This window comes from Phyllopteryx taeniolatus, chromosome 14, assembly GCF_024500385.1.
Source record: "Phyllopteryx taeniolatus isolate TA_2022b chromosome 14, UOR_Ptae_1.2, whole genome shotgun sequence".
Lineage (NCBI taxonomy): Eukaryota > Metazoa > Chordata > Actinopteri > Syngnathiformes > Syngnathidae > Phyllopteryx > Phyllopteryx taeniolatus.
Window position 1 is genome coordinate 4,538,083 of NC_084515.1, and position 21,572 is coordinate 4,559,654.

The 21,572-nt window shown below is 41.1% G+C and overlaps 1 protein-coding gene across 3 annotated transcripts in view; it reads left to right on the forward strand.

Annotated features, from left to right (window-relative positions):
- Nucleotides 1-19,044, forward strand: part of pkn2a (protein kinase N2a) — a 49,870-nt gene extending 30,826 nt beyond the window's left edge. For 2 of the 3 annotated variants that reach the window (XM_061796388.1, XM_061796386.1), the window contains 19 exons: nt 619-748; nt 833-978; nt 1,485-1,698; nt 1,877-2,062; nt 3,470-3,579; nt 3,687-3,830; nt 3,973-4,048; nt 4,222-4,378; nt 4,485-4,614; nt 8,378-8,535; nt 9,062-9,137; nt 13,370-13,461; nt 13,542-13,718; nt 14,746-14,808; nt 14,900-14,976; nt 16,681-16,823; nt 16,912-17,019; nt 18,133-18,213; nt 18,434-19,044. In XM_061796388.1, the coding sequence (XP_061652372.1) occupies nt 619-748; nt 833-978; nt 1,485-1,698; nt 1,877-2,062; nt 3,470-3,579; nt 3,687-3,830; nt 3,973-4,048; nt 4,222-4,378; nt 4,485-4,614; nt 8,378-8,535; nt 9,062-9,137; nt 13,370-13,461; nt 13,542-13,718; nt 14,746-14,808; nt 14,900-14,976; nt 16,681-16,823; nt 16,912-17,019; nt 18,133-18,213; nt 18,434-18,637 (2,472 nt within the window). In that variant the 3' untranslated portion in view covers nt 18,638-19,044. The remainder of the gene's footprint in view (nt 1-618; nt 749-832; nt 979-1,484; nt 1,699-1,876; nt 2,063-3,469; nt 3,580-3,686; nt 3,831-3,972; nt 4,049-4,221; nt 4,379-4,484; nt 4,615-8,377; nt 8,536-9,061; nt 9,138-13,369; nt 13,462-13,541; nt 13,719-14,745; nt 14,809-14,899; nt 14,977-16,680; nt 16,824-16,911; nt 17,020-18,132; nt 18,214-18,433) is intronic. The other variant, XM_061796387.1, reaches the window with a different exon arrangement.
- Nucleotides 19,045-21,572: the final 2,528 nt, after the last annotated feature.

The window sequence follows — 21,572 nt, forward strand, 5'->3', positions numbered from 1 at the left end:
ATTTCAGAGTTAATTGAGGGGTCACTCCACTGACGGGCCGCCAGTTGCCCGTCCCTGATGTTGACCATACCCTACTGGCGGTTTCCACAGAAAGTAGGGATGTGGTGTGTCACACAAGTGTATACTGTGTCTGTGTGACTTTGCAAGGTCACAATGTTTTGTCATCAGACAGACAGACCGACACAGAGCCAGTTGGAAATAGTCCTGTCGTGATGTCAGAGAGGAAATTCCTGTTATAGAGAGTTATTTTCCTCCGGGCGCCGCCATCAGTGACCTGGAGTTAAGTTCAGAGGAATTCTCGTGTGTCTATGTGCGACTTGCAGGAGTAAGAGTGGCCAGTTAATACGCACACAAAGCTATTTCTTTTTTTTAACAAATAAAAATTTACTTGTGATCACAGGTTCATTGAGGTCTGAAGGGCAACCGTGTCTTTGTTAGTTTGTTACATGCGAGTGACAGCCAAACCAGATTTTTATTTATTTATTTATTTATTTATTTATTTTTAGTTTTTTTTTAATGTAAAATCTGGTGAATTAGGCTTAAAGTATTTGTGTTGTTTTGCAGTTGTCATGAGCAGGTCCTTCTAGCAGACTTTTAACGGTTTGATTGTACCCCTAGGATCGCAAGTTGCTGGCGACAGCGCAGCAGTTGCTTCAGGACAGCAAGATGAAGATCGAGTTCATCAGGATGCAGATCCTCAAGGCGAGCCAGGCCAATGAGCTGAGCTTCGAGAACAACGACGTGATTGGTAACCCGTGCTTTATGTTAAATGACTCAAGTCGTAAACAAAAAAAAAAAGCATGAGCGAGTCAGTTCCTTTATTGTACTCCAGACAAGGCCATCATCAGCCCTTTGGACCTTCGGGTGGAGGAGCTGTGTCACCATGCCAGAATCGAGTCTGCAGTGGCGGAAGGAGCAAAGAATGTTATGAAACTCCTGGGAACGGGAAAAGTCACAGAAAAGAGAGCACATTTAGAGGTAGCGCATTATATCTACAACTCATCAAATTTCAGAGTAGATTATGTATAGCAAATATAAACAATGTTTCAGCTTTTTTATTCCTCATGGATCTAGAATTATACAGCAAACTTCTACTATTCATAATGCATGTCTGTCTGCTCTTACCTGATTTATCCACCGACTGCATCCTCCCACAAAAATGTGGCTAGTTAACACCTATAGCTGCCAATACTAAAAGACAAGTATCTTATGATGTTTTCATGTTAGGATCAAATGATTTGTGGTTTTATTCTCGCTTAATAGTATAGTAAGTCTTTGATTATGTATCCTGTATTATATTGTCTTGTAGATGTATTTTACTGCTTTTTTACATCATGGCCAGGGAACTAGCCAGGGAACAGATGAAAACTAGCCTTCTGGCTAATTCTGGATTTTTTTCACCATGTATACTTGTATACTTCATGTGTTTTATGAAATTGCATTGTCCCCTTTCAAATAAACTGATTAACCCTCCTTCAATTCAGGCCCAAGCTCGCTTTAATGAATCCAGCCAAAAGCTCGACCTCCTGCGCTACTCCTTGGAGCAGCGCCTCAGCGAGCTGCCTAAGAACCACCCACGCAACAGCAGCATCGTGGAAGAGCTGTCACTCCTGTCCACGCCAGTCCTCAGTCCGCGATCTAGCATCATCTCCACACAGAACCAATACAGCACGGTGACCAAGCCCGCGGCACTTACAGGTACCACAGGACATGATTTGGAATCAAACGTGTTAACACTTAACAGACAACATACTTTAATTAAGCTTAGTGGACCTGACTGTATTTGAAGGTGTATTTGATCAAGAAAGCACTTGTAACTGGATTACTGAACAATTAAGACAAATATTGTGTGATATTTGCCACACTCCACTACCAGGCACCTTAGACGTCAGGCTCATGGGCTGTCAAGACCTTCTGGAAAATGTTCCTGGCCGCTCCAAAGCTGCATCTGTCCCCCTGCCTGGGTGGAGCCCTAGTGAAACTCGCTCATCCTTCATAAGCAGAGCTAACCGAAACCGCAGCGTGAGCTCACGGAACATGACAAAAAGCGAGGAGCTTTCTAGTAAGTACATCTATTCAACTAGACAATAATGCATACTGTTAAAAGGAATTGCAGTGGTACCTTGATTTATGAGTGCCACAACTTTTTGCAAGCCAAAATTTTAGTTATGAGTGAGTTTCAGATATGCCCTGCTCGAGTGAAGTTAAAAAAAAAAAAGAGAGAGAGAGAGCAATTAAGGCACTGTAATTCATTTGCATGTGGGAAATAAAACACTTATTAAACAGGTAAGAATAACAATACTCCCAATAGGCCACACCACTTAGTTACGCATCCAACTTACAAATACTACAGTACAGACACTAATTACAAGGGCTGTAACGGCCGCAAGTGGTCCAGGATAGACACAACCGCCAGTGCACTTGCAATCCCTTTATTGAACAAACGGAACGATAACAAACGGGTATTAAGCACATTCATACATGAGCTGCATGGCCACAACTCAAGCAAGTCACTCAACACGTTTTACGGGTTAGCCACTTAACAGCCAGCCAACTCTACACTCTCATTCGCTGCCACCCATGCCACTTACCAGGCCAAGCCCCACCTTTCAAAACCATAGACACTCAGTCACAGATACTACAGTGGAGCGTGAGGATTACCACCCCAAGTGAACAAAAATAATACCTGCAGCTCACATGCACGTTCATGTTTTATAATGCAAAATCATTTATTTGATTAATCAATGGTATAATCTACATAATATGCAATTCTAAAAATATTTGATAGCTTAAACCTTAGTAATTTAATAGACTTTAAAAACTTTTTTTCACATTGTCGTTAGTTTGTATTATGTTTTTATACAATGCAATGCTTTTTTTGTTTTGTTTTTTTAAATAATTTTTTTTTTTTTGAAGTGTTTTGGGTGCTGGAATGGATTAATGGCATTTCAGTTAATTCCATCCATCCCTCCATTTTTGGTACCACTTATCCTCAACAGGGTCGCGGGCTGCTGGAGCTTATCCCAGCTATCTTCGGGCGGGAGGCGGGCCACACTCTGAACCGGTCACCAGCCAATCGCAGGGCACATAGAAACAAACAACAATTCGCACACACATTCAAACCGATGGGGAATTTAAAGTCTTCAATCAACCTACCACCCATGTTTTTGGGATGTGGGAGGAAACCGGAGTGCCCGGAGAAAACCCACCTAGGTACGGGGAGAACATGCAAACGCCACATAGGCGGGGCCGGGATTTGAACCCGGTCCCCAGAACTGTGAGCCAGATGTGCTAGCCAGTCGTCCATCGTGCCCAGTTAATTATAATAAAGGAACATTTATTTTCTATATGATTGAATTGAATTACAAGCTTGGTCACCGACCAAATTAAACTCGTAAGTCACGATACCACTGAAATTGATTACATCAAGCAAGTCCAGTGTTTGTAAGCAGGGCCTGTGTTTCCTCAGATGAGATTAGCGCAGTTTTGAAATTGGACAACACGGTTGTTGGTCAGACCAGCTGGAGGCCAGCCAGCAACCAGGCCTGGGACCACAAGTTTACATTGGAGCTGGACCGGGTAACAAACATAAGCACATACTGTATACACTGAATCTACATCACTGCTTTTGGCTCGTGTTTGTCCAAAATGGTCTAACGTGGTTATTTCTTGCTGTCCCCTTGTAGTCTCGCGAGCTGGAGATCTCTGTTTACTGGCGTGACTGGCGCTCACTCTGCGCCGTCAAGTTCCTGCGTCTGGAGGACTTCTTGGACAACCAGCGTCATGGAATGTGTTTGTACCTGGAGCCGCAGGGGATGCTGTTTGCTGAGGTTTGTGCGCACACAGAAACAAATCATTAACTCCTAAACTAGTCTAAACCCTTACTGGTCAGAACAAACAAATGAACAAACTTGCTTAACCATTACTGCTATTTATTATGCATTTATTAATTTGATCATGTGTGTTGTTTAGGTAACATTTTTTAATCCCGTTATCGAGAGACGACCAAAGTTGCAAAGACAAAAGAAGATTTTCTCGAAACAGCAAGGTATGTGGTCTTAGTTTCACCTTCCTTTTTGATAAAGAAACCTCAATATCTATGATTTAAAGGCGCAGTTAATTTTCATAGCTTTGGGCCTTTAATTTTTTTCACTGGGCTGATCAAACAGCTAATCCTTTCTATGTTATGCCTCTTTCTGCCTCCTCCTCCCGTGTCACCAGGTAAGACTTTCCTGCGAGCCCCTCAGATGAACATCAACATCGCTACATGGGGCCGTCTGGTGAGAAGAGCCATCCCGACTGTGAGCACCAACTCCTTTAGTCCGCAGGCTGCCGAGACCGGGTCCAGCAGCATCCCGGGTTCACCCACACCCAGCAGGCAAGCGAAGGCACCTTTCACTTCACATCAACCTAAAAGCATACGACACTTGACTTGGTTCTACAAGATGGCTGCTATCATGTCTTAACTGTATCCTCATCAACAGTGACCCACTGGTGACCAAGCTGGATTTTGACAGAGAGCCCACACCAGGACCCAAGTTCTACCCAGCACCCAACAGCATCCAGGAACCACCGGAGCAACACAACATGCTGCCTGACAAGGAGGAAGTGCAGGTATTGAATCAAGAATTTTGCTGATAAGTGACGTTGAGTTGATTTAGCCAAAAAAAAGACCACAGAGGTCTCCTATTGGTTGTAAAAACTGAAAAACAACATTACAACAGATTTGAATAATTTAGATACAGTAGAATCTCTAATACTGCTAATGCAGCCCTATGGGAGGCACAAGTCAGTGCAAACTGTAGGCCGGTCCCAAGCACGGATAAATGCAGAGGGTTGTTGCGTCATCAAGGGAATCCGGCTTAAAACTTTGCCAACCAAATATGCAGTTATCCAAAGAATTCTATACCGGATCGGTTGTGGCTCAGGTTAACTATGTCCGCCACCGCCACTGTTAATCGACAGGGCACCAGTGGAGATTCAGCTACTGTGGGTCGAAGACAAAGGAAAGGTGGAAAGCAGGTTCTTCGGCAGAAACAGAAGAGGAAAGCACAGAGCCTAGAAATGAATGTGGGTACTTTGAATGTTGGGACTATGACAGGAAAAGCTCTGGAGTTGGTTGACATGATGATTAGGAGAAAGGTTGATATATTGTGTGTCCAGACCAGGTGGAGCGGCAGTAAGGCTAGAAATTTAGGGGCAGAGTTCAAATTATTTTACTATGGTGTAGATGGGAAGAGAAATGGAGTAGGGCTGATTTTAAAGGGAGAGTTAGCGAAGAATGTCTTGGAGGTGAAAAGAGTATCAGATCGAGTGATGAGGCTGAAACTTTAAATTGAGGGTGTTATGTATAATGTGATAAGTAGCTATGCCCCAGAGGTAGGATATGACCTAGAGGGGAAAGAGAAATTCTGGAAGGAGCTGGACGAAGTAGTTCTGATCATCCCAGACAGAGATAAGAGTCATTATTGGTGCAGATTTTAATGGACATGTTGGTGAAGGAAACAGGAGTGATGAAGTGATGGGTAAATTTGGCATCCTGGTAAGGAACCTCGAGGGATAGATTGTGGTAGACTTTTCAAAAAGATAGAAATGGCTGTAGTGAACACTTTCTTCCAGAAGAGGCATGAACATAGGGTGAACTACAAGAGCGGAGGTAGAAGCACGCAGGTGGATTACATCTTGTGCAGACAATGTAATCTGAAGGAGGTTACTGACTGTAAGGTAGGAAAGAGGAAAGAGGTTAGCTAAGAAGAAGTGGGACACTGAGAGGACAGGGGAGAGGAAAAAGGAATACATGGAGATGCTACGTAGGGCGAAGGTATAGGTGGCAAAGGCCAAACAAGGCATATGATGACATGTATGCCAGGTTGGACACTAAAACTAAAGAAGGAGAAAAAGATCTATACAGGTTGGCCAGACAGAGGGATGCAAATGGGAAGGATGTGCAGCAGATTAGGGTGATTAACGATAGAGATGGAAATGTGTTGATTGGTGCCAGCAGTGTGCTGGCTAGATGGAAAGAATACTTTGAGGAGTTGATGAATGAGGAAAATCAGAGAGAACAAAGAGTAGAAGAGGCAAGTGTGGTGGACCAGGAAGTAGCTATGATTAGTAAGGGGGGAGAGTTAGAAAGGCACTAAAGAGGATGAAAAATGGAAAGGAAGTTGGTCCTGATGACATACTTGTGGAGGTATGGAAGCATCTAGGAGAGGTGGCTGTGGAGTTTTTGACCAGCTTGTTCAACAGAATTCTAGTGGGTGAGAAGATGCCTGAGAAATGGAGGAAAAGTGTGCTGGTGCCCATTTCTAATAACAAAGGTGATGTGCAGAGCTGTGGGAACTGTAGAGGAATAAAGTTGATGGGCCACACAATGATGTTATGGGAAAGAGTAGTGGAAGCTAGACTCAGGAGAGAAGTGAGTATTTGCGAGCAACAGTATGGTTTCATGCCTAGAAAGAGTACCACAGATGCATTATTTGCCTTGGGGGTGTTGATGGAGAAGTACAGAAAAGGTCAGAAGGAGCTACATTGTGTCTTTGTAGATTTAGAGAAAGTCGATAGCAGAGTACCCGGAGAGGAACGGTGGTACTGCTACTGGAGAGAGCGGACATTGATGGTTTGGACACGTCCAGAGGAGAGAGAGTGAGTATCTTGGTATAAGGTTGGAGATGATGAGGATGGAGCTCCCAGGCAAGAGTACTAGAGGAAGACCAAATTGAAGGTTGATAGATGTAGTGAAGGAAGACATGAGGGCAGTTGGTGTTAGAGAGGAGGATGCAGGAGATAGGCACACATGGAAAAGAATGACACGCTGTGGCGACCCCTAACGGGACAAGCTGACATTAAAAGAAGAAGACACTCTCTAACACTGCTCTACCACTACTGTATTGATGACCTCAGATTTGTTTGGCTTTGGAAAAAAACATTTCCATAAAAATAAGTACTGGGTCAGTGATGCCTTGAGATTCGAGTGACCCGAGTTCTTTGAGATAGATGTCGTTGCATCTCTGATTTTTGCAGATGATGTGGTTCTGTTGGCTTCATCAGGCCGTGATCTCCAACTCTCACTAGAGCGGTTCACAGCCCAGTGTGAAGTGGCTGGGATGAGAATCAGCACCTACAAATCTGAGACCATGGTCCTCACTCGGAAAAGGGTGGAGTGCCCTCTCCAGGTCGGGGATGAGATCCTTCCCCAAGTGGAGGCGTCCAAATATCTTGGGGTCTTGTTCACGCATGAGGGAAGAATGGAACGAGAGATCGACAGACGGATCGGTGCAGTGATGCGGACTTTGTATCGGTCCGTTGTGGTAAAGAAGGAGCTAAGCCGAAAGGCGAAGCTCTCAAGTTACCGGTCGATCTACGTTCCTACCCTCAACTATGGTCACAAGCTGTGGTTCGTGACCAAAAGAACAAGATCCCGGATACAAGCGGCTGTAATGAGTTTCCTCCGCAGGGTGTCCGGGCTCTCCCTTAGAGATAGGATGAGGAGCTCGGTCATCCGGGAGGAGCTCAGAGTAGAGCCGCTGCTCCACCGCATTGAGAAGAGTCTGATGAGGGGGCTGGGGCATCTGATTCGGATGGCTTCAGGACGCCTCCCTGCTGAGGTGTTCTGGTCACTTCCCACCGGAAGGAGACCCCGGGGACGACCCAGTACACGCTGGAGAGACTACGTCTCTCGGCTGGCCTTTGTCCGCAGGTGGCCGAGGCACACACCACAAGGAGCAGCACAATGTCCATTGAATTGAAGCAAAACATGTGGCTGTTTATCTTGACATTCTATTTAATTATATAATTACTGTATGTTTTTATGAAATACAATATTAATAGAGCAATTTTTCTCAATTAAATTTAAAAAAAGAAGTTTTGGGGGGGGCTGAAATGGATGAATGCTATTTCTATTCATTTCAATGGGTAAAGATAATTTGAGATACAAGCGTGGTCACAGAATTAATTTAACTCAAAGCACGTGTAATGTGTTCCAGGGTCACTCTGTCACCATCATAACACCTTTAGGAACTACGCAGGTAGTCGTTTAAGTAACATTTTAACATTCTTAACTGTCATACAGGTATTAAAAGAAGCTAACCGGTGTTGATCTGTTGATTTTAATTGTCAAAAGAACAAAACACATTACTGTAACTCTGTGGTTGGTGACACTAGACTAAAAGATGCTGGAAGCTTCCACCATAGTACTAATTTACAGTACATTACTTTTCAAATATGCTCCTAGTTTGTCAGTGTACATAACCTTGTGTAACCCTATGTAGTGCCAGCAGTTAAGGTCTGACGCGTCATTGTTCAATTAATAATTTAATCACATTTCTGCTTAATTTAAAGCCATTGATGTCACTGAATAATTTCACCTTATTTGTAGCTTCTCGGTCCCTCCCTCCAGGACGCGCTCGCCTCATTCGACTTCCTGAACAAGAGGAACAGCGTGGCGGTAAAGCCCAATCTGGACCTGGTGGCCGAGACAGAGCTTCAGCATCCGGACTTGGAGCTCACAGCCTTCCCGAAAGATGCGGAGATAAGGTAGACCTAGAACTTCTCTTTGGAAAAATACCCAGAGTGAAACTGAAGTTGGCTGTAAATGCTTGACTATGAATGGAGTTTGAATTTCAAACGCTCTTATAATAAAACTGTTCTGTTTAATATAGCCGTATGGGGAAGTAGCGGTTACTGTGTCTGCATCACATTTCAATTGAAAATTCTAAATTCTCCATAGGTGTGAGTGTGGATGGTTGTCTATTTGTGCCCTACGATTGGCTGGAGACCAGTTCAAGACCCCTCCCCCAAAGTCAGTCAGAATAGCTTTCAGCTCATCCTAAGGAGGACAAACACTATCGAAAATAGCTGGATAGAAAATATACTCTTGGTACCTTTTTAACAACTGTCAAATTCGGTGTTGCTCTGGCCCGTTTGTCACACTAGTGTACAAATGGTACCCCCTGCCTTTCACTGCTTGTCGTTTTTGAGTTTGTATTGAGGAAAATTATTTAAGCCACACCTGGAACTACGTGATACTTTGTAGTAATGTATACTCTAATGTGTTTTTCAGGGAAGAAGAGCAGTTTCACTTTAGCCTCAAAGACTTCAAATGCGTTGCAGTCCTTGGACGCGGCCACTTTGGAAAGGTACATTTTATGTGTTTCCTGGAAAGAACTAGTGTTGTAACACATGAGACCGGTCTTGAGACCACATTTTGAAGATCTTGGTCTCGTCTCTGACTCGACTTCCAAAAGTCTTAGTCTTGTCCCCGCCTTTGACTGGTCAGAGTCGGGATTTTCCGTCGAGACCAGCACTGATCTGCTATTCTTCAACTTCATAGTCATAATAAGGAGAAGCACTTGGTAAAACTGCAAATATCTTCAATTAATGTGTTACAAACCCCCACCATTCCGGTAATGACTGCAACCTTCGCGGTGTTGTGGCTGACTGACTGACTGATTTAAAAGGAACTGCTTTTTGTGGTACTTCAAAATAAAACTTGATTGCTGCCCAACAGGCATCAAGCAGCCTAACTCGAGCTGCAGTGTTACTTGGCAATGTGCTGTAGAGAATATTAATATATAATCTATATATATGTCATGTACTTGTTATTGGGTTACAATAACGCTTTTCCTCGTTCAGTTTATATGAATGCTTTTAATTTGTAAATACTGTAGGATATGACTTGTTGGTCAGCCAATAAGATGTTCCGTAGTGTATGACGCATCGCTAGACTAGTAGATTACGAAGCTAGACCTGAACGTGGATGCATTATTTTTTTTCTGATCCAAGTTGCCGAATAAATACCTTTGGGCTAAACCGTGCATGGACGCGTATTTACTCCTGGACGCAAGACAGTTTTAACACCGTTGCTTAACAATACGATATGTATATGTATGTTGCATATCGAGGCCCTCTTAAAATGATGGCCTGAGTCAATTTTTGACATTTTTCAGAAAACACAAAAAACTGCACCAAATAAAACAAACTAACTAAACATAATGCTGAGGATGTATGTGTGTCTCCTCACTTCTACCTCCAGGTCAGGGGTGGCCAACTAGTCAGAGACTAAGAGCCACTTTTTTTCCTGTGTTACTGCAAAGAGCCACATACACGGGTACACATGAACATCATCTTTTAATCATGTATGCACGCATACACAGACCTCTGCTCAGCCAGATCTAATGAAAATAACCACACCGACATGATAATATCAGTAATTTTCAACAGTTAACATTGTGTCTCACACACACAAACTCTCAGTTCAAGCAAGTCCACAAACAATAAAAGAATAATTTTCAATAACATCTTTCTCTTACTATGCTGCTTAGTGAGACTTCTGGCATTCCTTATCTTGAACAATCCTCTTCAAATCTGGCTTGTATTCTGTTGTTGCCACTCTAAGCAATTCTTTCAAATGAGTGTCAGTCAGAAGAGATCGATGCTTTGATTTCACATGTTTCAGGGTAGAAAACACAGACTCGCAGACGTACGTTGACCCAAACATGGACAGTATCTTAAGCGCAGCTCGTTTGATGTTGGGGTATTTTTCAATTGGCACACTTTTCCAGAACTCAACGGTCCCTTCCCTTAAAACAGTTTTCAGTTGATCCTCCTCACAAAGGTCGATCATCTCCAACTCAGCCGCAGCCTCATCTGTGACGAGCGGGGCTTTCAAACAGTCTGGCTTCCAAGCCAGCTGATATGATGCAAGCGTTACGGTCTCTGAGTGTTTTGTAATTTTTTTGAAAAACTGCACCTGCTTTTCAAAGCGACCAACTTGTTCTTGCGAAGTTCAGTCCCTTTTGGAAATTCCTGTTCGATGTTAGGGTGGAGTGAGCTGAAGATTTGAAGCTTTGAAATGCTCTAATGCTGCGTGACATATAAGGCAGATCGGCTTGCCATTACGTTTAACAAAAAAATATAAACTCTCCCACTCTGGCAAAAACGTCCTGTGTTCTTCTTCATATTTTCGTTTGGATGTGCTTTTTTTCCCTGCCATTTCAAGAGGTAACTTGTCGGAAATTGTTTACAACACAAATGATGTCACACCAAAGATTCTCTCGTCGCTCGTTTGACGTCACTCAAACAGGCTTACATGGTCAGTGTGCCATCTAGCTGTAGGGGAGTGAATGACAGCGCCAGCCAAGAATTTTTGACGCATGTCATGTTACAGCTCCTGAAGAGCCGCATGAAACTAGTTAAAGAGCCGCATGAGGCTCGCGAGCCGCGGGTTGGCCACCCCTGCTCCAGGTCTTTCCTGGGTTCTTGACTGATGCCTATTAATGTGGCAAATTGTCAAAGAAGTGGTGACACTCGACTGGCATGACCTGTTTCATTAACTGGAGGTCCTGGAACTTTCTCTCCTTGATTGGCAGGGCACATGAAAATATTCTTATCCATGACATTGGCTCATTTGGCACCTGTCGATGACTAGCTCCTTCAGGTACAGATGTAGCTCATCCTAAACGCAGCTACTGGCCAGCAGGTCACCAGTGTGATGTGCCAGCCGAGAGCCGAACGTCTCATCAACACTACTGCGGAACGATGCATGCTCTCTCCGTTGCCTATTGTGGCTCTTTCTGTCATTGTCCTGTAGCAGCAGAACTAGTTAAACAGCCATTATTTTGCTACAGTTTTAGACATGAATTGCTTTGCTGTCACACGCACACAATTATCTGGTCATTCTCTCAACGTGCATGCTTTCCTGCAATAAAACTGAATTTTACTCTCACTCACTCACACATACATGAACACTTCTTACTTTTATCACTGACCATTTCCCTGTCAATATTATGAACAACCATGTTTCAAGTGGTTACGCCTCTCCACGGAACCACTAATATGGTTGACGTAGCAAATTAGCAGCTGGGTGTTAGCCTGCGAGCTAACCTCTTCACATAGTCTGCTAACAGGGGTTAGGTCAAGACAAGGCACTAGCAGCTTTATTTATGCAATGTATTTAATGCACAAGATGACTCATTGTGCGTTACATGATTGAAAGTACATTTACTGTACGCAAATTCACACGATTTAAACCAACAGGCACATCTGCAGGGACTCCTAGCAAGGGGAGTTGCCGCATGTGTCATATTGTTCATGTGACACTGACAATTAAGTTCTATTCTATTATATTCTATTCAACAAAAAAGAAAAGGGAGACAGACACTTAAATTCACTGGAAAGGAAAAGTTCCACTTAGGCTACAACAAACATGATCTAACAAAACAAGCAAAAAAATCCCAATAAATAATACCACACTGCAGTACTAGCAGCAAAATGCCTCCATGCACAAGTTTGAAAGTCTAAACAACTAACCAAGGTTAACCCACTTTTTAAGTTTGTAACAGTATAAATAAATAAGACCAAATTGTCTGAATTCAGTAACAGTCACCAATTTTGGGGTGAGAAGTACTATCAGGTTTGCTTTTTCGGGCAAAATCCAACATCACCTCTGACTTTCAGTCATGGAAAAATTATTAGACCACCGTTGTTTCTTCAGTTTCGTTTTAATTTTTAATGCCCAGCACAACTAAAGGTACATTTGTTTGGAAAAGTATAATGATGACAACAAAAATAGCTTTAATTTAAGAACGGATGTCTCTGCATTTTCCATGGTTTTCTTGATAGTAACAAAAATCACTGGGAATAAAATTACTATAATCTTAAGAATGACAAATAGGACAAAGTATTATGGAATCAGCTGTTTTTTTGTCGTATTCATTGTATTCTTCAGGTAGTTGTTTAGTTAAATACGTTAGCGGGCTTATTCTGGTATTTACGGCAATCACGTTTACGAGGGAGCGCCGAGTGATGACGTCTTGATTGTGCGCCGAGTTGTTTTTTTTGGGCGGGAGTGACCGTGCTGTTGTGTGAAGCTGTTGAGAGCGATAAATAAATGGACAAAACAACTTGAATGTGTATTTTTATTGGAAACTAACAGTAATTACCGTTGGTGGTATCAGGCATTAAAATTTGAAAGAAATTTAACAAACAAGGGTGGTCAAATAATTTTTACCATGACTGTACGTGTAGTCCGCGTCGACAGGCGCCTATTTTCGGACAAGTCAACGCTGGTTCTCTTGTTTAAAAAAAGCCACACCTTCGACGGCTTTGGTTTTGGCATCGTATTAACACTTGATACCCATGCTAATTGGTTGCATCACGTGACTTAAGCCGCATCAAATCAGAGGGCAAATTTTTAAAGTGGCACTGAAATGAGTAACCGAAATTTGTGCTGTTATTTGAATGTGTCTATCGAACATATAAGAAGCAGTAACATAGTTGTACAGAGTTTGGTGCCATACCCTACAGAGAACCAACCCCCTGTATCTTAAATGTATCTTGTGCTTGTCTGAAGCCTTTCTGTATTTTACAGGTGTTGTTAGCGGAGTATAAAAGTACAGGCGAAATGTTTGCCATCAAAGCTCTGAAGAAAGGCGACATTGTGGCTCGAGATGAAGTTGACAGGTAACCGCCTACAACCAATAAAGCTCAACTACGTTAAAGCTTACAAAAGAGCACAAAACATTGACTTTGACTTCTTCCAGTTTGATGTGCGAGAAGCGGATCTTTGAGACGGTCAACAGCGTGCGCCACCCGTTTCTGGTCAACTTGTTTGCGTGCTTCCAGACGCAGGAGCATGTGTGTTTTGTCATGGAGTACGCGGCGGGAGGTGACCTGATGATGCACATCCACGCCGACGTCTTCTCCGAACCGCGGGCCGTGTAAGTGTCTAATTAGGTAATGTGTCGCTCCCAACTGCTTTAAAGGAGACGAATTAGCACGAAGGACAACGAACATTAAATGGCAAACAATATTAAATTTAAAAAAAAAATAGCGGAGGGGGGTGCATTACTCAACTGACATTTAGTCCACATATACTGTACATCAATATGCTCATATGAGCATTTAAATTCCCTCCTTTGTGATAAGGTCTGAAAATAAGCCTACAATAGAGACACGTTATGGATTTACAGTGGACCCCGCTCGGACTGGGGCCAACCGCGAATAGCGAAAATTCACGGATAGTTCTTGAAAAAGCAGGGATATACTGCCAGTAAGTGTTTTTGGAGTTCGTTCCCCCAAAAAAAGAGACTGGGGGTGGGGGGTGAAAAATTGGGGAAATGTATTGCCTTTTAAATTAAACATCAGCAGCTTAAAGTTTATATTTTTTTAGGAAAGTGCAACATAGTTTTCTTCTTTGTAGGAATTAAAGGATGCAGATGTGCAACCGTTTCAAATGTCTGAATTAGGATGATTTGTTTAGGGCTGCAACTAACGATAATTTTTATAATCGATTAATCTGTAGATTATTTTTTATATTAATTGATAAATTGGATATTAAAACAACTTTTCTATTTCAGTCCCTTTACAAAAGAAAAACAGGACATTATTTCAAATTGATGGCAGAAAATACACAAACTCAAACTGATTATGATTCAGTTACTGTTTTGGTCCATGATGTCACAAAATAGGCAAAAATGTTGATAATTGTTGAAACAGGCGGCTCCTCAGTGTTGCCAATTTAGCCACTCTTCCACTGCAAATGAATGGCGCTTGCACAAAGCTACCACTGGGTAATTTAACCCTCCTTGGGCAAATAACAAAACATTGACTTGGTTGTTTAATTTCACACTTAATCGGCAGGCAGGCACTCTAGAGACTCAAGTATTTGTTTACAAACAAAAAGTCAGTTTTCCCATATGGCCCCGCGTTAATTGGATTTAACTGATTGAGACTGTGGTTTTCCAGATTTTATGCCGCCTGCGTCGTGTTGGGATTGCAGTATTTACACGACCACAAGATTGTGTACAGGTGAGCCCTTTGGCAGACATTTCATGAATATAGTTCTGTTGCATGTTACATTTAAAAAATAAATAAATAAAAACATGCTTTTGTTTGGCAGAGACTTGAAGCTGGATAACCTGCTACTGGACACTGAGGGTTATGTGAAGATTGCTGACTTTGGCCTTTGTAAAGAAGGTGAAATGAATTAAAAATGGAACAGTGTGCTGCATTTTTTTTAAATCATATATGTAAGCCATTTATTTTTAAGGGTAATAATAATGGTATTGTTGTAAAATATGTTTGAGTTGATATTAGTGTTTTGTGAAATACAGACCCTTTCCAAAAAAATAGAATATCATGGAAAAGTTTATTTATTTCCATAATTTCATTCAAAAAGTTAAACTTCCATAGATTATTGATTCAGGCCCCATAATTTAAACAATTTCAAGTATTTGTTTATTTTTACATAATTTGGGCTTCCAGCTCATAAAACCCACTGTTTTTTTTTAAATTGGGAACAGGTGGGTGTCATGATTGTGTATAAAAGGAGCTTCCCTGAATTGCTCAGTCATTCACAAGCAAAGATGGGGCAAGGTTCACCTCTTTGTGAACAAGTGCGTGAGAAAATAGTCGAACAGTTTAAGGACAATGTTCCTGAACGTAGAATTGCAAGGAATTTAGGGATTTCATCATCTACGGTCCATAATATCATCAAAAGGTTCAGAGAATCTGGACAAATCACTGCATGTAAGAGGCACGGCCGAAAACCAACATTGAATGCCCGTGACCTTCGATCCCTCAGGCGGCAGTGCATCAAAAACCGACATCAATGTGTAAAGGATATCACCACATGGGCTCAGGAACACTTCAGAAAACCAACGTCAGTAAATACAGTTCGGCGCTACATCCGTAAGTGCAACTTGAAACTCTACTATGCAAAGCAAAAGCCATTTATCAACAACACCCAGAAACGCCACTGGCTTCTCAGGGCCAGAGCTCATCTAAGATGGACTGATGGAAAGTGGAAAAGTGTTCTGTGGTCCGACGAGTCCACATTTCAAATTGTTTTTGGAAATGGTGGACGTCGTGTCCTCCGGGACAAAGAGGAAAAGAACCATGCGGACTGTTATGGACACAAAGTTCAAAAGCCAGCATCTGTGATGGTATGGGTCTGTGTTAGTGCCAATGGCATGGGTAACTTACACATCTGTGAAGGCACCATTAATGCTGAAAGGTACATACAGGTTTTGGAGAAACATATGCTGCCATCCAAGCAACGTCTTTATAATGCTTTAATGGACGCCCCTGCTTTCAGCAAGACAATGCCAAACCACATTTGCACGTGTTACAACAGTGTGGCTTCGTAGTAAAAGAGTGGGTGTACTAGACTGGCCTGCCTGCAGTCCAGACCTGTCTCCCATTGAAAATGTGTGGTGCATTATGAAGCGTAAAATATGACAACAGAGACCCCGGACTGTTCAAGCAAGAATGGGAAATAATTCCACTGACAAAGCTTCAATAATTAGTGTCCTCAGTTCCCAAACGTTTATTGAATGTTGTTAAAAGAAAAGGTGATGTAACACAGTGGTAAACATGACCCTTTGCCAGCTTTTTTGGAACCTGTTGCAGCCATAAAATTATAAGTTAATGATTATTTGCTAAAAACAATACATTCTATCAGTTTGAACATTAAATATATTGTCTTTGTAGTGTATTCAATTAAATATAGGTTGAACAGGATTTGCAAATCATCATATTCTGTTTTTATTTGTTTAACACAAGGTCCCAACTTCATCAGAATTGGGGTTGTAATATAGGGAATTTATATAGGGAACTTTTGGGGGCTTTGTGAATTACTTGCTTTTCTTCCTGTATTACAATTGTACTTGTCGTCTTAAGGAATGGGCTTCAGGGACAGAACCAGCACTTTCTGTGGAACGCCGGAGTTTTTGGCCCCTGAGGTTTTGACTGAAACGTCGTACACCCGCGCAGTGGACTGGTGGGGGCTGGGCGTGCTGATCTTCGAGATGCTGGTGGGGGAGGTGAGTGCGCTTTTGGTCTGGATGCTCTCGCTTTCGTCGCAAGACTTCATCTCGGCGCCGTCTTTAAAGTACCCACCGTCCCTTTCAGTCGCCGTTCCCCGGTGATGATGAGGAGGAGGTGTTTGACAGCATCGTCAACGATGAAGTCCGCTACCCAAGATTCCTCTCCACTGAAGCTATCTCCATCATGAGGAGGGTATGTTCTTAAATAAATTGGTTTACAGTGGACCCCCACATACTCACGGTACAGCACCCATGGATTCACCCATTCACGGATTTTTCCCAACCAACTACCAAAGAACTTATTTGATAATTTTTTGGGGTTAAAATAATTTAAAAACAATTCCAATGCAATTATAATGGCTGTCAATTATCGACAGATTTTGCGCTATAGTGGGGGTCCACTGTTACAGCTACAGTCGAAATGCCAGATTTTTGTGATATAGAAATGAAATCAAGATGAATCATTTCAAAACATTTTCCACCAATAATGTGATCAATAACCTGTGCAACTCAATTGTAAAAAGAAGTAATCTTTTCAAGCACTCTTTTATTGGGGGCAGCCGCACACGCATCTGTGCAATGCTGTCTAATCAACATCTAAATATGTCACACCTGAGAGGTGGCTGAATTATTTTGGCAATGGACAAGTGCTCACTATACAGATTTGGACAGATTTGTGAACAATATTAAAGATAAATAGGCTTGCTATTTTTGTTTGTTTGTCTGTTTTTTTTTTTAAGTTCAGATCACGAAAAATATTAGCAAAAACAAATAGATTTTTTTTCAGTGTATGTGCCTTGGTTCAGTAAAGGTTTGGGAAACTGATTTAGACTATCATGAAAAAGTTTTTCCTGTCAGTAGTTAAATAGAAAAAAGTGAAATTCATAGTTATATATATATATATATATATATATATATATAGTCACCACACTTAACAAAGTGAAATATTTCATGATTTTTTTTTTCTTGGAATAGGCTCCAGCACACCTGCAACCCTGGTAAGGTTAGGTGGTACAGAAAATGGATGGATGGATAATTACGATTATAGCTTACAGCTAATGAAAATTTCACCATCTGAAGAGTTTTGATATTACATAAAAATCAATTAAAATTATTTTTATTATAGAAAATTAGGGAGGAATTGGCATTCGGATAGTTTTGTTTTTTTGAATTGAACTTCTGAAATACTGTAAATGAACTACGATATTTTAGGTTATTTTTTTTTAGTTGCACCTGTATACAGTATGTACTGTACATTCTTTTTGACATTTGCGTTCATATTTCCTATTATCACTTGTGTGTTCAGCTTTTAAGGAGAAGTCCGGAGCGTCGTCTTGGAGCAGGCGAAAGTGACGCGGAGGATGTCAAGAAACACTTATTCTTCAGAGTAAGGAATTCAAATAAAATGCACTTAAAATATCTCCTTCGAATCAAAATATACTAAAAACTCCACTTAAAATCCCTGTATGGTGAGTAGGGAATGAGTGAATGATACCGGCCAGAGTCATTCGCTCATTCCCTAAACCCTCATCATTATATAAAGATTTTTAAGTGGACTTCATATGGAACTATCTGGTACAATCCCCACTCTCTCACTTTGCGTACAGAACATGGACTGGAACGGCCTTATGTCCAAGAAGGTGAAGCCCCCGTTCGTGCCCACCATCCAGGGTACTAACGACGTCAGCAACTTTGACGACGAATTCACCTCGGAGGCGCCCATCCTGACCCCGCCCAGGGAGCCACGGGTGCTCAACTCGGACGAGCAGAACATGTTCTCTGATTTTGATTACATCGCTGACTGGTGTTAGCGCCGCACATGCGACGACAACGCTTATACGTGATTACAACTTTTCTGTACAATAATGTGTGAGGGATCAAAGACGCTTCCCTGAGGAATCCCTATTTTTTTTAAAATCATGAAGAATTTTTTTAACGGAAAAACAAACTTGTTGGAGAAACTAGAGGAGGATGGAGCATGCTGTCTGACCACTGAGAATGTTTTTCATATGAACTCTGAGACTGGAGATGGCAATCCCGATCATTTGTTGACACTTATTCATGGTCTCCTTTTGTGTTTTGAATGTGTACAGTTGGTTCAGTGGTATATTTTATTGCAGTGTGTTCATGCTCAAGGATTATGATCTCCTCTGTCAAAACTGGCATTCAGTCAATTTAAAGGAAAAAGTGCTAAAAGCGCCACTGAAGCCCAACAACACATCTTGACTACTACTTTTTTTTTGTCCAGTTTTTTTTAATCTTATGAATTCAGCAGCTGTCCATCCAGTGTTATGACACACACTGTTAAAAAAAAACCTTCATATTCTTGGATTTAAAAAAATAATGATTTTTAACTCCAGATTGGGAATTGAGAGAGTTGAAATGAAATCATTAAAAAAAACAAAAAAAGCCTTCAGGTTAGTGGTTCTCAAACTAGGGGTCCACAAAATATTCACCAATAAATGTCATATTTTAAAAATATAAATAAATAAAGGGGGCATACCTATATATAAGTGCACCAGTAATACAAACATGATGAACCAATTAATTACTCCTCCCTACCTTAGCTTTGGCCCAATTAAAAGCTCAGAAATGATTGTGAGGTCTCGTCGCGTATATTTGACATAATTGCAAAAAATATTTTAGATTTTTTTTTTTTTAAGAACAAAAAGCAGATTACAGGACTAGTCTTCTTTAACAGAACCGTATTTTTCCAAGAATAGTCCTATCTTTTAGAGATTAAAGGTGTCTTTTCTGGAATCAAAAGGTATATTAGGAGAATCAATGTGTACTTTTGAAATTCACTTGTTAAAATATGGCTTTCATCCCCTTTATACTTTATTCTCACAAGATTACAACTTTTTTTCCCAACACAATATTGTTAGCCAAGTAGCATACTTGTATGTTTTGATTGTTTTTGGCAAACTAGAAAAAAATCATTCTACAAACAGTCCAGTTGCCTCCATTCAACCTTAGCAGATTTACAAAAACCTAAAGAAAAAACTATTTCTTGCAAGTGCATTGGTGTTTTTTTTTAATTTAGATCGTGGCAGTATGTTAAAAAATGACGGCAATCGTGCTATTAGGCTAACGGTATGACTGTTGATGTAGTGTGGCATTACTTGGGGGGGGGGGGGGGGGGGGAGATTCTTAAGCTGTGACAACTTTCGCTTAAAAATATCCACTTATAATTGTAACGACTTTTTCTTCCCATGAAGATATGCAACTTTTTAAATTCCTATGGCATTTAGGTACACATGGTAGTTATATTTGATTAGCAATCAGGATCATGATGGAGGTCCTTTGGAGGGGGGAAAAAAAATCCCCTTGGACCCTAAAAGTTCGAGAACCCTTCCTTGGCCACATGTGATCCAAACTAGTTTTTTTTTTTATAAACACTGGGTGAGCGGAGTTCCGTCAGCTCTGGCCTGACAACATTTTTCTTTGTTACCTCAGTTAACATGACTCACAGCTATGCCACCAAATTACCGTATGAATTTTGTATGTTGTACACAAATGCTTAAGACCAATCAAGTGGAAACCTGTTCAAATGCTTCCCTCACTGTCTGGGGACGCATTTGTCAATTTGCATGGTTCAGGTGTGTGTGTGTGTGTGTATATATATATGTGTGTGTGTATATATATATATATATATATATATATATATATATATATATATATACACACACACACACACGTTTGTACACAATGAAGCTGAAAGCTCTAATTCTATAAATAGCCTTAGATTATTTCTTAATGGAAATAGATTGTACAGTTTTTTTTCTTTTTACTCCTTGTCCACGTTACCAAAACAGACACAAATGGTACATCAATATATATATTCAAGTCACAACTGATGCTCTTCAACCTGGTGTAAAAAAAAAAAAAAAGTTATTTTTGCAGTCATTGTGTTGCCTATCATAAATGCACAAATTAAACGATAGTGGAATTATGTGAATATATGTTTCCCAAAATTTGAGCGAGGGCATGTTTATTTTTTACCTTGAAAAAATCTCATGGCACACCACTGAACCAATGTTACAAAAAAAAGTTATTTGTAGTACATACAGTCGGGCAACAAAGTATTTAGTCAGCCACCATTTGTACAAGTTCTCCCACTTAAAAAGATGTGTGAGGCTTGTAATTTTCATCATAGGTATACCTCACCTATGAGAGACAAAATGAGAAAAAAAAATTAGAAAAACATTTTGAAATAATTTATTAGCAAAGTATGGTGGAAAATAAGTATTTGGTCAATAACAAAAGTTCATCTCAATACTTTGTTATATACCCTTTGTTGGCAATGACAGAGGTCAAATGTTTTCTGTAAGTCTTCACAAGGTTTTCACACACTGTTGCTGGTATTTGGGCCCATCCCTCCATGCAGCTCTCCTCAAGAGCAGTGATGTTTTGGGGATGTCGCTAGGCAACACAGACTTTCAACTCCCTTTAAAGATTTTCTATGGGATTGAGATCTGGAGACTGGCTAGGCCACTCCAGGACCTTGGAATGCTTCTTACAAAGCAACTCCTTCGTTCCCCTGGCGGTGTGTTTGGGATCATTTTTATGCTGAGAAACCCAGCTACGTTTCATCTTCAATGCCCTTGCTGAAGGAAGGAGATTTTCACTCAAAATCTCACGATACATGTCCCCATTCTTTTACACTGAGCAGTCGTTCTGGTCCCTTTGCAGATAAACAGCCCCAAAGCATGATGTTTCCATCCCCACGCTTCACAGTAGGTATGG